Source organism: Oreochromis aureus, linkage group 4 (assembly GCF_013358895.1).
Source record: "Oreochromis aureus strain Israel breed Guangdong linkage group 4, ZZ_aureus, whole genome shotgun sequence".
NCBI lineage: Eukaryota > Metazoa > Chordata > Actinopteri > Cichliformes > Cichlidae > Oreochromis > Oreochromis aureus.
In genome coordinates, this window is record NC_052945.1 from 2,994,268 (window position 1) to 3,009,177 (window position 14,910).

Below are 14,910 nucleotides of genomic sequence, written 5' to 3' on the forward strand. Positions count from 1 at the left end.
ACCATTTCCCAGTATATTATTCATGTTGTGTAACCACGGTAGGAATAATATTATGAAATGTGATGTACAGTAGTGGGCTGAGAGTGTGTTTGATTATGTGTGTCAGGCCTGTTTTTATAGCACCATGACTCATCTCTCGCCTCAGCCTCCTGAGGAAGAACACCTACACGCAAAATTAATGAAGTGTTCTGGCAGCAACAGCTTGAATGAGGCAATTTATGATAAAATAGAGATTAAAGTGTATTTACATCTGTGATGGATCATATTCATACTTTTCATGCAGTGGAAATAAACACAGACTGCGCAGTCTTCTACGTGTCTTCAACAGCTGTGCTTTTATTTTGAAAAGCTTCAGGTCATTTACAGGGTGTTTCCCCCCACAAACAGTAAAGGATACTCTGCTTTATCATACTTTTTCACTCTAATGGGGCCACAGTTTACAAAATGAACATCACAATGATAATGCATAATACTGGATACGGAGGTCGTACAAACCCAAATGTTCTTAGAATCAAAACCACTAAAATTCACTGATCTGGTTCATTTTTCCCACAGCACAAATTATGAGTTAAATTTAAGACATCCCTGTATCCGCACAACAGTAAAAAGGTTTTTGCCTCGGTGTGTGAACTGAAGCTGTGAGGCTGAGTGATGCACCGAAGCAACGTCCCAGAATCACTCTGCATAAAAAGTGGTTGAAAAATATGATTTTTGTAAAGCACAAGGAGGACTGGATGTTACCACTTATCATTTACACACTGTATGTGTGTATAAGTTTGTGTATATATCTGTAAATATGTATAACTATTGGTGTGTTAGTGGTGTTCTAGAACCAAATGCAAATTGTAAGCTAGTATTTATGATATGATGGGGAATAAACAGGAAGAAAAAGTGATGATTATTAGTCATTAAATAGTGGAAAAGGGACATAATTAAATAAGCTAATGCTTCTTCTTACTTCTTTTTTAATGTTGTTATTATTATTATGCTTATCATCATTAGCATCAACATCATTACTATTATTTAATTATTTTGTTTGTGCTTTTTTCCTCTTTGTGTTCGATTATTTTTACATGTTCAAAATACAACAATAGAAGAAATTTCGAGTACCTGATAGAAAATAACCAGCATGTGTATCCATGTCAAACTTCAGCATAATCGTTCTAATGGAAATCAATTTAAAAAAACAAACAAACTGTCTCTTTACCTCAACAATAATGTCCTTTGTTTTCCTCGATGTATTTAAGCACAGCAGCAGTGACTGCGTCATCAGTACGTGCCGCATTTACGATGTCAGCTGAATTAACATTCATTAGTATAAAGTCTGTCTGCTGTTTGTTGCCACTCATATATACTGTATGTAATGATATAATATTTTGTGTCACCTTTTTGTTTTTTAAACTTTACAAGCAGTTGTTTGAAAACAATAAAAATATGTTGTGATGTTCCGCCTGACTCAGCATGAACACCAGAGGCTCAGAATCCTGGATTTTCCCCAACGTTTAATGAAAAACGAATTTAGTCAAAAGGTTTGATCAGACATAACAAAACAGGCACATCACATTTAAAACGAAAGACAAAAATCAGACTTCACGGCTGTAACAGACGTGCAGAATCAGTGAGTGGAAGAAGAACATTAATTAGCTCACTTAAACTAAATCTCTTTGACATTAAAAACAGACACATGTAAAAGATATTACATTAAAAAAAAATCATTTTTTCTGGTTACAATTATTTAAACTTATATAAAGGATTAAAGATTCCAGCTATTCACATATTCAGTGCAGTTGGTGCATAAACACCCACATCTAATAACACAGAGTTGGTTAATATAAAGAGTCATTTGATTGAGTTTGTGTGCCGGCACTGAAGGCGAACAGTTCACGGCTCCACAGTTTTCACTCACGTTAACACAAAACAACAAGAACAGGTCATTCTTAAAAAGCTCCTTTAAGGTGCTTTACAAATATACCACTCACCATAAAAACAAGAAAACAATATTTATATTTTCTCATTAAAAACATGACTTTGATTAAAGACTTGGTGCATGCTGGTGGATTAAGCAGGGCAGCTGTGGCGCACAGGGTGGCCGTCTGTTTAACACAGACTGCCAGAACTTCTCCACAGCGATGTGAGACTGATGAAAGAACAGATTTCATTTAAGTTTCTTCATGTTTAGTTGCTGCTGAAGTGGATCTACAGTTGGGGGGATACTTTATTTTAAATGACTGTATAAAAATCAAAGAGAGAATTAGACGTGTTTTTTACTTTTTATGGTTGACCACAGCTCGTACTGGAGCTGTTTTGGTCCAGGTTTGTTTCTCTTTCTTTAACATAAAGTCTTTTATAATGACAAATAAAAATGTAAATCTGTAAAGTCAAAGGAACGATCATTTTAGTTTAATTTTACTCTGAAAGAGTGAAAGAGCTTCCTCGAGTGTTTTTATGTCCACAGCTCTTAAACCAGCACCAGCAGGACAGGACTATTTGCTGGTTGTCCTGTTTCTGGTATCCGTGTGAGCTCAAATATTCATCATCCACCTTCAGGCTGAGCAGAAAGCTGTAGATGAGTCGGCAGCTTCAGGCGATGCTCTCTGTGACGCTCTTCCCATCAAATATAAAAGCTTCTCCCGAAGGTCGTCTGTCTGTTTCCGTCCGTTTCCATCTCTTTATTTATTCAGTGTCTTCCCTTTCCTCCGCTCCCTCGTCTCTCGTCTTCCTCCATCGCATTTCTGGCTCTCTCTCAGTCAGCCTTGGTGCTTTTGTGTCTCCAGGGATAAATCAGCTCCCCGACAAACAGCTTCTTGACCAGAGCGGCCCATGAGTCTCTGGGGTAGCAGCTGTACGTCGGGGTGCGGTACGTCTGCACCACAGTGCTGCACTTCAGAGGGTTAATCTGAGGAAGAAAGCATCAAAATAATGACTTACTGCCAGGAGGAGCAGACACTGATGACACATTATTAGCATGCTGCAGTAGGAAGTAAGGCACAAATTTAAAAAAACAAATAAACCTGCAGTTCCTATAAAGTCCACTAGAGGCTCCAGCAGTGAGTCGGTCCCCGTGGACTCCCACGTTTAAACTTTACAGCAGATATAAACATGTCAACCGTCTCATTAAGTGTCAGTTTTATTTACTTAAGTGTTGTAGTCTTTAAGTTTTTGGTTCTTTTATTTTTTATTGAGCTTCATCTGATATTTCCCCTCCAGAGTTCCTGGATCACAGCGGCGTGCCAAATCTGAGTTTTCCTGTTCCTCGACCACCAGATGTGACCTCAGCATCTGTTCCTGCACCAAACCTGTCAGACGTCTCCTCAGGACCATCCGTCAGGCTCTGCTGCTGCTCGCCCTCCAGCGAGGTCATGAGGATCATGTTAGAGTTTTCTCCAGTGTTGGCTGTCTTCTGTTTATTTCCTGTTTTAGATTTTATTCAAAGTCTTGTGTTAATTTTACTTCCTTTTTTTTGATTGTCCGCCTCGCCCAGATTGTTCTCACCTGTCATGTGTGTTTATATCCCCGTCTTCCTCTTCCTGTTTTTTAGAGGAAGTCAATAGTTTACCTGAACTTTTACTAGATTGCGTCCTGCTGGAGCCTTTTGGTGCATTTTTAATGCGACCAATAATAAAGTCGCTGTGCAGTCAAGAAAAATATTTTGACATCAAAATGTAACAAACTGAGTATTTAGCATTTAAAACAAGCAAACAGCTGGATAATCATGTAAATTTCATCCAGCTGTGATCATTTGAACATGACGAGGCTTCCTTGTAGCAGCCAATGAGGTGCCTCCATGTTTAAATCTGTGCGGTGAGACAATGAAGCACAGTGTGACCTCTTACCTCCATCAGCAGGTGAAGGGCGGTGCCCGGCTCGTCACACAGCACCTGGAACTTTACACCTTCTGAAAACGTGCACAAAGCCTCACGATGAAAACCCGCACACGTCCCCCACGCTGTCATTTAAAGGCTTTATAAAGACGTTTCAGTAAAGCGTACCTGCCAGTCTGTAGGGTCTGAAGATGCGGAGGCCCATGGCAAACAGCGGGAAGGAGTTGATGAAGTCCACGCTGAGGTGGAGGATGCCCTGGAACAGCACCACCACGAGCCGGAGCTGCACGACACAACGAGACCCAGGAGTCAAAAACAAACGCACCCTACTGCAGATTTTTTTTTGGGGTTAAAATCTGAGCACAGACTCGTCAGACTTTCGTCTGGTAATTAATATTTTGGATGCGTTCCCAGTTCACAGGTGAACATCACACTTTCATTTCATGTGTGATTAATTTACACCGACACGCCCACAGTGGATTTAAAAAAGCTGGTCGGTTTTTAAACACAGGAAACTGCAGCCGTGAGAATTTACTGAAGATTGGATCACAAACTGCAACACAAAGACAGAAAGTTCATGAAAAGAAATGAAAAACATTCTAACAATCACTTGTTTTTGGCTCCACAGTATTACGCTGCTCTAGATTAAAGACTTTAAAAAAAAAAAATACAGAACTGAAATCACGATTCAGCATGATTTGACTTGAATAAATGTTAAAAAGTCTAAAACATTTTTTGACAGTCTGAGCAATAAAATAGCAATGAAAAAACTGCATGAGACACACATTTTAATTACATTCAAACATACACATAAACCGTGTGTCTGTTTTTATGAAACTGAGCTCGACAGCACCGATCTCGTCAGTCTTATTTTCAGGAAATTGACTTCAAAGTTTTTGAGATTTTAAGGACCAGCAGCTGGTTGGTGATTTCACCGGCATGACTTCAGGCGTACCAGAGTGAAGACCAGGTAGTAGAGGGCGGTGGTGGGCAGCAGGAACAGCAGGATGGTGAAGAGCAGCGTCCCGATGAAGAGCTGGAAGTAGCACAAACACAACAACACTCAGAGAAAATTCTCTGCATCTCTAAGAATCGATGAAGATGATGGTGAGAGTCTGAGGCTCCTGATGCCTCCTCTCCCTCACGATAATTCAGTTTTTAAATGAATGTAAAAAATGTCTCGAGTTGGTTTGGGTTTGTGATGAGGTTTCAGATCAGTCTCAGCAGCTAATCGCTGACAAACGTCCCTCACAGTAGAAAATTGATACGCAACCAAATAAATGAAATTACATTTGTTTATTCAGAACATTTCACGCCAACCAGAGTCGAGCACAGAACAAGCAAAATCAGGAATAAGTGCAAAACCCCGATGTGATACTGCCAGAGACGATGCATTCACTGTTCTCGAAGTGGTGACAAATCTTTCTTTTATTTATTTGCCTCCCTGATCCTGGTTCTGCTGGAGGTCCTTCCTGTTAAAAGGGAGTTTTTCTTTCCCACCCTCGCCAAGCGCCTCTCACACGGGATCGTCTGATTGACGGCGTTTTCTCACCAATATTTAAGGTTCTTTATCTTATAAAGTGTTGTTGTGAAATGGAGCTGAATAAATAAAACTGATGTCAGTGGTGCTCAGATAAACATATAGTCAGGAAAAACGCTTCAGAATCCTCATTTTGGGATAAATGTACCATTTTTTTAAAGCAGTTTTTAAATCAGATTTGAAGGATGTGTCTACAAATATAGATGTTGAATTCATGGATCTCTACCCGTTTATTCTCACAGGCGTTTGATGAGATGAGACTCAAACTGTGGGTTACCTGGTCCACGTCGTAGGAGCAGGAGTCCACTCTCTGCCGCAGGACGTTCCACTTCTTCCCTCTGAAGAGCCTCCAGAGCGACGAGAGCCCATAGATCTTCAGACAGTACAGCCTGACAGAGACACAAACAGCTGATGAGCGACTGCTCATGAAAAAGGTAGATATCTGACACAAAGACAGGTTTCATAGCAGAGCTCTGCAGAGGCCTGTTCAGCTGGTAAACCACCAGCTTTATGAGCAGCAGCACTGACAAATCATTTCAAGTGTAGTCACAGAAAAAGCACCGTGAGCTGTAATAGGAGCAGTCATTAATGACACACTCAGTCTGTCTGATAAAGACTAAGAGAGACAGAGAAGCTTTCCTTTTGAAGCACAGCGAAGCTTCTTCGACTTTTATCCTCTGCAGAGCCGAGCTGTGTTCACGGCAGGAGATATTTTTAGACCCGGGCGCGCAGATTTAATAATAAAAAAAAAACTCAGACAAAAAGCTCTCAAAGCGAAGAGCCGGCGGAGCATAAATATGTGAGGAGGAAGATGGGTAATATTTCACTCTGCACCACGAGGGGAGGCACAGCTATCTTTAGAGCAAATACATAATTTAGTCAATCCTCCGACTTCATGACAGCGCTCAGACTCCCGTCACACCAACAGACCTCATTTCTCCTGGTAAAGCCAAAGCAGGCGAGTGTACCTGAGAGCTGACTGAACAGAACCAAGATTTAAGAAAATGAAGATTTAAATGTCATCGAGCTCATCTTTTAATCCTCAAACAGGATTTAGCAGTGATGACGTGTTGTTTCTGCAGCTGAACACGTCTTCAGGTTAAAGATTAAGAAGAAATACTCATTAGTAGTGCAGTTACTGGCTAACCTACTGAGGGTAGCAACATTTCCTGCTGCAGAAGTTTCAGTTTTACACGGTTGTGCACAAAATATTGGAAACATGAGTCATCTCCAAACCAGATGTTTGCTTAGTTTGAGTTTGAGTTTGACAGCAGCAGCCTGAGAGGACGTATGACGGAGTCACCGGTTCATCTGTAGTCTGGTGTTACAGGGATGCAAGCACGCTGTCACTTTTAAATGGTAAAAAGTTCTAACTAAAGGCTGCCAGGGCAGTACCTAGAAATTAACTTGAATTAACCTAAAATCTTCCAGAACCAAAAAACTCATCATGAAAGTATGGATGCCCTAAATCTGATCCAAATATTTGGGGCCTGCATGCAAAGGGCCCTCAGCGCCTGTGCACCCACACACATGAAGAAGGCCCAGCAGAGACTCTACTTCTTCAGGGTTCTCAAACAAAAACACAGCCCGTCCTCCCACTGCTGCTCCAGCAGCACCACAGAAACCATCACCAGGTTCCCACGACCCTTCCTGGAGGACATTTAGAGCCACCGCTGCCTGATGAGAAGCACCAACAGAACCAAGAACTCGTCCCTGATAATACATTTCACTTTCCTTTGTTCTTCTCTGCTGTATATATTTTATTTATTCATGTGCATATATGTGCATGTGCATATGTAACTGCTTGTATATTTTCTGAGGATACATTTGTATTCCTTATTCTCGCTTCCTTTCTTCCTTTTTAGGGGAGTGTGCGAGTTTCATTGTACTTTGTTCAAAGACAATAAATTCATCTGAAAACCAATTAATTGATTATATTAGAACATTTTGCAACAAAGTGTCGTTTAAAAATCTTAAGACACCATTTCTTTATATTTGTTAGTAAAATGTGAAACAGTTGCAGGGATTTACTGAAACGTGTGCAAACACAGAAATAAAGAATAAAAGGCAAAATTAAACAGAATAAGTCAATATTTATTATTATGACCACCTTTAATCTTCATCACAGCCTGAACTCTGAGGAAGCTTTCTGTCATTAGTTTAAGTATCCTCAGGAATAGTTCTCCAGGCTTCGTGGAGGACGTTCAAAGCTCTTTGGATGTTTCTGCCTTTTGTTCTGTTCTCTGTCAGGACGATCCCACACTGCTTCAGTAAATCTGAGGTCCGGCTCTGGGGAGGCTGATCCACGACTCATGGTGTCCCACAGGTGTGTCGTCAACACCGCTGGTTAAACTGCAGCCCACATGTCCATCACTGATGCCCCGTGTCACAGATTTTCAGTCTACTTCTCGTACCTCAGCCTTTCCTCACAGTTTTCCTTAGGAATGGCTTCTTGACGGCCGCCCTTCCACTGAGATCATTTCTGATGGCACGTTCACACTGAAGGGTCACGTTTCACCTTCATCTCTCTCTCACACTTAGCACCATCTTCTCACAGTCAACAATGTTCAGCAGCACAGTGTGAGTGTGAACACCTAAAGCAAACAGTGCTGCAGAGCAGAGCGTGCACCAGCTGAGGCGAGGCTCTTCCAAATGTCCAACCCTGTTATGTAACCATGACGTCAAACAAAACATCCTGCAAGTCAGATTTGGTTCTTTTATGAGCGGCTGCAGAAATGAATTATGACGTTCTCATCTTCATCTTTCAGTTTTTACGATTGTCCAAAAGGTATTTTATAGTAAATTTACTGCCTGTGTAAAAGTTTTTATGTGTAAGATTTTAAATAGTTTCTTTTTGAATGAACTGCTTTTAGCAAACGTCCCAAATATGATCTTAAAACCCACCAATTTGGCCTCCATCACCTCAGTCCAGTCATAAAGGCGATTATTTGATTATTAATAAATTCTCATTTTTGGGCCATTTTCTACCAAGAAGTTTTTTTCTGGACGCACAGAGGAAGGAACAGATTTGAAAGCACTGCCCCCTGCAGGTTATCAGAAGTACCTCCTCACACAAAGCTTTACCGTCTGCTTATTCAATAAGGTGGTGAGATGAACACTAAAAAAAGTCCTTAACAGTCCACTCATCCAGGTCCACAGGCAGGCTCGTCCTCAAACCCAGCAGAGAAGACTAATCTCTCCGGAGAGTCCTGGGTCTGTCCCAGGGCTTCCTCCCATTAACACTTTCCAAAACGCTTCACCTCAGAGGTGTCCAGGTCAGATCCCGAACCACCTCAAATGGTTCCTTTTGATGTGGAGGAGCATCAGCTTCCCTTCCTGAATGATCCAGCTCCTCATCATCCTCGCTCTCCAACCCTGACACTCGTTTCCACCGCTTCCACCCACAATCTCATTCTTCGATCTGTCCTCACAGCTTGAAGAAATCAGCAGCTTCACCTTCACACAGACACTGTGCACATCTGTTGGCCTCATGCTCCAGGCCTTGTTGCTTTTCCTGCCCAGCCCAAACAGAAGAGTAAAAGCTGGGCGTTTCTAAGACATACCTGGCTCCGTAGACGTAAAAGCAGTAGATGTGGAAGGTGAGCAGGGCCACCATGTCTGACAGCAGCGAGAGGGCAAAGGTCAGGCCGAGGCAGACTGACAGACCTCCGTACCACAGGATCCCCTCAATGAATGGAGACATCAGGTGGATGTAGCCTGGATGGAGAGGCGATGTATCACAGTGAGAGTCAGCACAAGCTTCTGAATCACTTTTGTGTGAAAAAAATTTAAAGAAAATGAAAGGAAATCTCAACAATGCAGAAAACCTCCTGATACTCACTGATCCAGAGGTGTATGTGGTACAGGAAGAAGCGGCCCAGAACCTGGTCCAGGGCTCGGTTCATCTTCAGCCCGGCTGGAGCTCCCATCAGCCACTGCAGCAGCTCCTCCAGCTCTTTAGCCACATGCTGAGGAGGAACCGCAGGAGTTTAATGACAGAAGAACAGAAGCTGAAATTACACCAAATCCAGTCGGTTATTAGCGACTTAATGAGGTCTGTCGGCGCTGCGCAGGGCGCTGAAGTCTCTAAATTTATAACATGAAGAGTTTTTGTACCTTCAGGCTGTTTCCACAACATGATCCAAACATACTTCCGAGCATCATTTGTTCACTTATCAAGAGACTGTTTTTCTTTTCAAACCTGGAGTTTCTATAAAGCATCAAGCTGAAATTATTAAAACTGAACTTTTTCACGATTTTCCGATCCAGCACGCAGAATCCTCTAAACTGCTTTTTGTCTCCTGGATGAAGCAGCAGTAATGTCTGATTATGCTCTCCCGATTGTCTCCTACTGGAGACAAGTGCAGGCAGCACAGGTCATTGGGCTGTGCCCCTCAGCAGGCTTCTGGAAGTTGGCCAATCAGAAGAAAGTTGGCGTTTTAAAGAGACATGAACTAAAACAGCTTGTGTGAGACAGGAGGGCTGCATGAAGGCCAGGATGAAGTACACATGGATCCTTTTTTTAAACAATGAATCATGCAGAGCTGCTTTTTTATGAAAAGTCCAAAAGTGAACTGCAAAAACAAAACCAAGCTCATATCTCATGATGGCGATTCTACATCAAAGACACGACCATGAACCTGTAAAACAAAGACGAGTCGGCGAATCGAGGACATTCATTCAGCTCCAGGATTACTCAGCTGCTGAAATTTGGTCCCTCGCACTTGCACACAGCAAACATCTCCACAGAGCAATAACTTACATCAGCTGCAGGCATCAGCATGTTAGCCAGCGTGGCGATGTGGTCGTCTCTGTAGAGCCACGACATGAGCAGGATGCCGAGCCCCACGTCCACCAGGAAGGACACCAGGATGTTGCCTTTCCTGCAGACAGACATCAAACCGGAGACGCGGCGTTACAGCCGGCTCTGTTTCAGCAACAGTTTCACTACAAACCAGGTGAAGCTCCATTTCTTCACCAGACGCCCACCTCATGAACTGCTTGTGCCCGGCGGCTGGTTTGGGCGAGCTCAGCGTCCTCATGTGTTCAGTCCTGTAGCTGATCTGGACACATGTGGACAGTTTACTGGACAGGAAGCGCAGCGGGTAAAGACTGAAGATCCTGCATGAAACAGAAGAGACAGCTTAGAGCTTTACAGCTGCGGTTGGGACTTTTCTTACAATAAATGTTGGACTAATAAATAAGAGCAAGAGAAAGAAGGAAGCAGGAAAAGTACAGTTGCTTCTTCAATTCAAACAATAATTTTTATCCAGGTTAAAAATCAGCTTTGCATTACTCCAAGTCTGTGGAGTAATGCAAGTCAGTGGTGGTGAACAGAGAGCCGAGTTTGAAAGCAAAGCTGTCGATTCACCGGCTGAGCTACGTTCCTACTTCACCTATGACCATGAGACCAACAGAGTGAGTCTGAGGATACAAGCAGCAGAAATGAGCGTAATGATGCTGCACCTCCACATTAAAAGGAGCCAGCTGGGGTGGCTCAGCATCTGACTGGGATGCCTCCTGGCTGCCTCAAAGCTGCGGCATTTCGGGCATATCAAAGTGGGTGAGGTCCTGCAGCAGAGCCAGAAGCTGCTCGATAGATTATCTCTCTCTGCTAGCTTGGAAGGATCTTAAAGCTCCTCTCAGAAGAGCTGGAGGAGGTGCAGAGGGAGGCCTGTGCATCGCTTAGATTTCCATTTGTTAACCTGGTCTTGGATAAACGGTAGAAATAAAAAAATCTGAGACTCTCTATTACTTGTTTTCACTATACAGCTTTTTTAAGCTTTTCCATCAGTCTTTATTAACAGATTAACACACCCAAATGCTCAGATCTAATAAAGTGTAACTACCTCGAACTTAATCCGTGCTTTGATTTTTTTAGAGGCATTTTAGTCTTTTGCACAAACAGGACTTGAGCAGATTGCTTGAAATTAGTTTTTTTTATTCTATGTGAAGGTTTTAAAATGCATAAACTCACTGAAATTAAAACACGCAAAGTCGAAACCACTGAACAAGAATCATCTCGTGCAGAAACAAACAGTGAAAGAAGGCGCGGCAGGATTAGTTTGTGGTTTATTCGTCATGAATTAACTGGATGTTTTGTGCCGTTTCCAGCTGGGGGAGGGCAATCTACGATAAATCAATCAGCTGATTGATCAGTATATAAAATCTCTCAGCTGTAGCTTCCTTCCTCTTACCGGATGTTACAGATCCACGTCCACAAGGCGAGCAGCCAGCTGATGAGCACGCACAGCGGCACTGAGGCCTGTTTAAGCAGCTCCACGATGATGCTGGCCTCCCGGCCTTCAGACTGCCAGTGTGTCGACTTCAGCGGCCCGTCGTCATAGCGATCCAGGAAGAACAGAGGCTGGCTGCGTGCCACCGTCTGGAACACCTGCAACAGGAAGAGCAGCAGCATGTGAGAGATCACCAGCTGCCCACATCAGGGATTGGACGCATGTTGGTGGAGCTGATTTGAGAGCTTTGCACCAACATGGACACATCACAGCTTTTTTCTCCTCTCTACCTGTTTCAGCTCAGACGACGGCTCGGTGTTGGGGTCAGGATCTCCGCTCTCAGTGGGGTGGAGCTGCGACAGCATCACCTTCCTCTGCTCATAGTGGACAAAGATCACCTTCTCCTCCTCCTCCTCATTTTGCTTTTTTGCTTCCTGCTGAGTTTCTTGCCCATCTGAAAGTTATTAAAATCAGAGCACAGGAAATGCAACTTTCAAATTAAATAAAGGACATTTTATTTAAAAAAAAGAAAAAAAAAATTAAAAACAGAGACAAACAGAGATAAATAAATGAGATAAATAAATAAATGAAAGACAGCTGTGAAAAAGGAGAACTATCATTTCAGGCTTAAAAGAATGGGAGGAGCTAAAGCAGTTTAGTTCAGACAGGATGAATTGCTAAGCTGTACCGATGCCCTGTTTAAGATAAATGAGGATTATTTTGAGCTGAGAATCATGCAAAGCTACTCTAGCACAGTCCAAAATAAAAAAATGTGGAAAAGAAAAATCCAAGGAGGAAGCAGATTCCAGTCTGAGGATCTTACTTTGGTTCCGGTTGACGACCTCACAGATGAAGCCCATCTTTCCCATTTGGCGACTGACTTGGAGCCAGCGCTGCTGGGGGAAGATGGTGCTGAGGTCCCTGAGGAAGCTCTCCATGCTCTCCTGACCCTCTTTAGGTAAACTCCAGGAGCCGAGTACCGTCAGCTCCACCCCGCTCTGGGCCTGCATCTTAGAGACGAACACAGAGGAAGGATGAGGGACTGAAGTCTGGCTCACGTTGCTGAATGGATTAATCTGATCATCTGCAATCCAACTAAAAGTTTTCCTCTGCATTGTGTTTCATTCGAAACACAAAGGTGACACCTACTGGACAACAAGTGCCCTACAAAGACTCAGCTCCCTCTTTATAATCACCAACCTGCTGGATGTACTGTTTGACCTGCCCGGGTATGAAGGGGTAGTGAATGACCGCCAGCACCACGGCTGAGTCATGACCAGAGATCCAGCGGCCCACCAGCAGCCCGCTCTCCGCCCGGTTACAGCACTGTGGGAAGAAAATCTTCAGCACCATGACTGCACTGTGGCTCAGAGTCCAGCAGCTCTAATGATCTGAGGGAAATAAAACAAGCAGAGGTAAACTTTAACTTCAGTTACAAGTTTACAGTTACCGCCCTGACGGAGAAATCCTTCATCACAGATACGCGTGCTGATTAGTGCGTGCAGGTCCCTCATTGTGTCCACACCTCAGTTTGAGACACTCGTCTAACACTGGAAAACTCACTGCCAGCAGCAGATATATTACAAAAGTCAAACTTGGAAATCAAAGAATTCTGAAATACAATTTATGTGAACATTTTACAACATCAAAGATGGCGGTAAAAGTAAAGCATCGAGGAAAAAGCTTTTAAAGAACATGGATTAAGCCTGGACCTGTTTTCAGTGGGACACCTTCACGGAATACTTCTCTTCATTTAGGAACAGGTCTAATCCATGTGTGCGAAACAGTCTGCATGTGTGTATATACACAAGAGAAACAGTAATCAAGCACGAAATACCTGCCGAGGAGACAAAGAGGTTGTTTTTCTTAATGAAAAATATCCCTGCTTTTCCAGTATAAGCGCTACCGCAGGAAAACCGCTCAATTTTCCATTTTTTAATGAAGTTTGGCGACAGAACTGAACAGGGTTAGAGACGGCTGTCCTCGTTTTTTGCCCTTCAATCAGAAATCAGATTGGAGCACCACAGGAAGCCCCGGGGCAGGAATGCCATTGATTTCCGAGACCACGAAGCCGGTCAGCTGCAGTTTTATCTGCAGTGTTATATAGAGTAACCGCGGGAGCATAAAGAAATTACCCAACACGTCAAAGAGAAGAGTGACACCCCACACTGCTGCTTTATTGTGTCCCCAAACTGACAACCACCTCAAAGTTCTTCGCATTTTTCATTATTTTTCGTTAAAAGTGTTTTAAAATCAATGAACTGAAGCTCGAAGAAACAGCGGAAAGATCAAACTGGCTAACATCACCGCGGAGACGAGACATGAGTGTTAAAAATGCACCCTTTACCTTCTTTAACACGAAAACAAGAGTTCACCTTCCCTCTGCAGCTACGTACGAGCCGCCAGAGCCATCTTAGTTGTTGACAGTCCGTGCGATAAAACGCTCCGGAGAGAAACACGCGTTAATGACTGTGCTGTGTTCCTCTTACTGCGATTAGATTTCAATTTTCGAAACAATTAAAAGTCTCACATATTTCAAAGTTTTTTTTTTATTCATATTTTAAATGTATATTTTAACAACTTCCTTAAATAGTGGTCTTGCATTAATTTGAAAGGGAATTGTTAATGTTATTTTGAAAAGTCACTCTATTAGTTTACATTTCTTGTTGTTTTCTTGTTATGCTGATAATAGTTTGATCTGGATTTTCTGAATTGTAATGTCTGAATGAAGGTATTGATCCATCAGGGAAAACCTTTCAAACCAAAACATCACAGAACAATAAAATAATCAGTTAAAGTCAACATGTAGTTCTTCCTACTAATAATTCCAGTTTACGCTGAATTTATTATGTATGCTTTAAAATTACATTTTACCACGTTAACAGGGCTCAGCATTGGTCACAAGACGCTCCTCTGATTTTGAAAACAGTAATTCGTGTTTCTGCTAATCCTTTTAAAATTAATTTATACGGTTATTTCCTCTATGAAAAGCATTCTATATTCATTGTCTTCATGTATTCTTTTTTAAAATAATAATAATGATGTATTATAATATTATAACAACATTTATAATTTGCTTGGAAGGAAAACTTGTATAGACCCAACAGTGAGATTCAAAAAAAATCCACAAATAATCAAAATCGTTAGTTTCTCTTAGATTCTTTTTTTCTGTTAAGAAAACCAAGTGAAATGATCAAACTGATGTTTAAAAATAATCAGCTCATACTCACCAGTAAATGCTCAGTGTGCTGGAGCTGCTGCTGTGAATGCACAGTTGGTCCAACTGAAGAGATTTTATCTGCGGCTGCAGTGA

General features: G+C 42.3%; 1 protein-coding gene across 3 annotated transcripts; it reads right to left on the minus strand.

Annotated features, from left to right (window-relative positions):
- Nucleotides 1-1,482: 1,482 nt before the first annotated feature.
- On the minus strand, nucleotides 1,483-14,870 carry pigq (phosphatidylinositol glycan anchor biosynthesis, class Q). Of its 3 annotated transcripts, none has more exons than XM_039611610.1 (14): nucleotides 14,828-14,870; nucleotides 12,798-12,988; nucleotides 12,421-12,607; nucleotides 11,888-12,051; nucleotides 11,559-11,755; nucleotides 10,351-10,482; nucleotides 10,124-10,244; nucleotides 9,203-9,329; nucleotides 8,925-9,078; nucleotides 5,639-5,750; nucleotides 4,777-4,857; nucleotides 3,990-4,104; nucleotides 3,834-3,895; nucleotides 1,483-2,896 (listed from the first exon to the last, which is right to left on the minus strand). In XM_039611610.1, the coding sequence occupies exons 2-14, from the start codon at nucleotides 12,948-12,950 to the stop codon at nucleotides 2,744-2,746; spliced, it is 1,758 nt and encodes a 585-aa protein (XP_039467544.1). In that variant the 5' UTR covers nucleotides 12,951-12,988; nucleotides 14,828-14,870; the 3' UTR covers nucleotides 1,483-2,743. The 3 variants fall into 3 exon arrangements, with proteins under 3 accessions (XP_039467544.1, XP_031588107.1, XP_039467543.1); XM_031732247.2 differs by lacking the exon at nucleotides 14,828-14,870 and adding an exon at nucleotides 13,945-14,053; XM_039611609.1 differs by lacking the exon at nucleotides 14,828-14,870 and adding an exon at nucleotides 13,435-13,793.
- Nucleotides 14,871-14,910: the final 40 nt, after the last annotated feature.

Coding starts and splice junctions, on each gene's coding strand:
- pigq (XM_039611610.1), bottom strand. CDS start 12,950: ATGGTGCTGAAGATTTTCTTCCCACAGTGCTGTAACCGGGCGGAGAGC. Junction 11,756..11,887: donor CGTCGTCTGAGCTGAAACAG/GTAGAGAGGAGA, acceptor TTCCTGTTGCAG/GTGTTCCAGACGGTGGCACG. Junction 4,105..4,776: donor ACTACCTGGTCTTCACTCTG/GTACGCCTGAAG, acceptor TGTGTCGTGCAG/CTCCGGCTCGTGGTGGTGCT.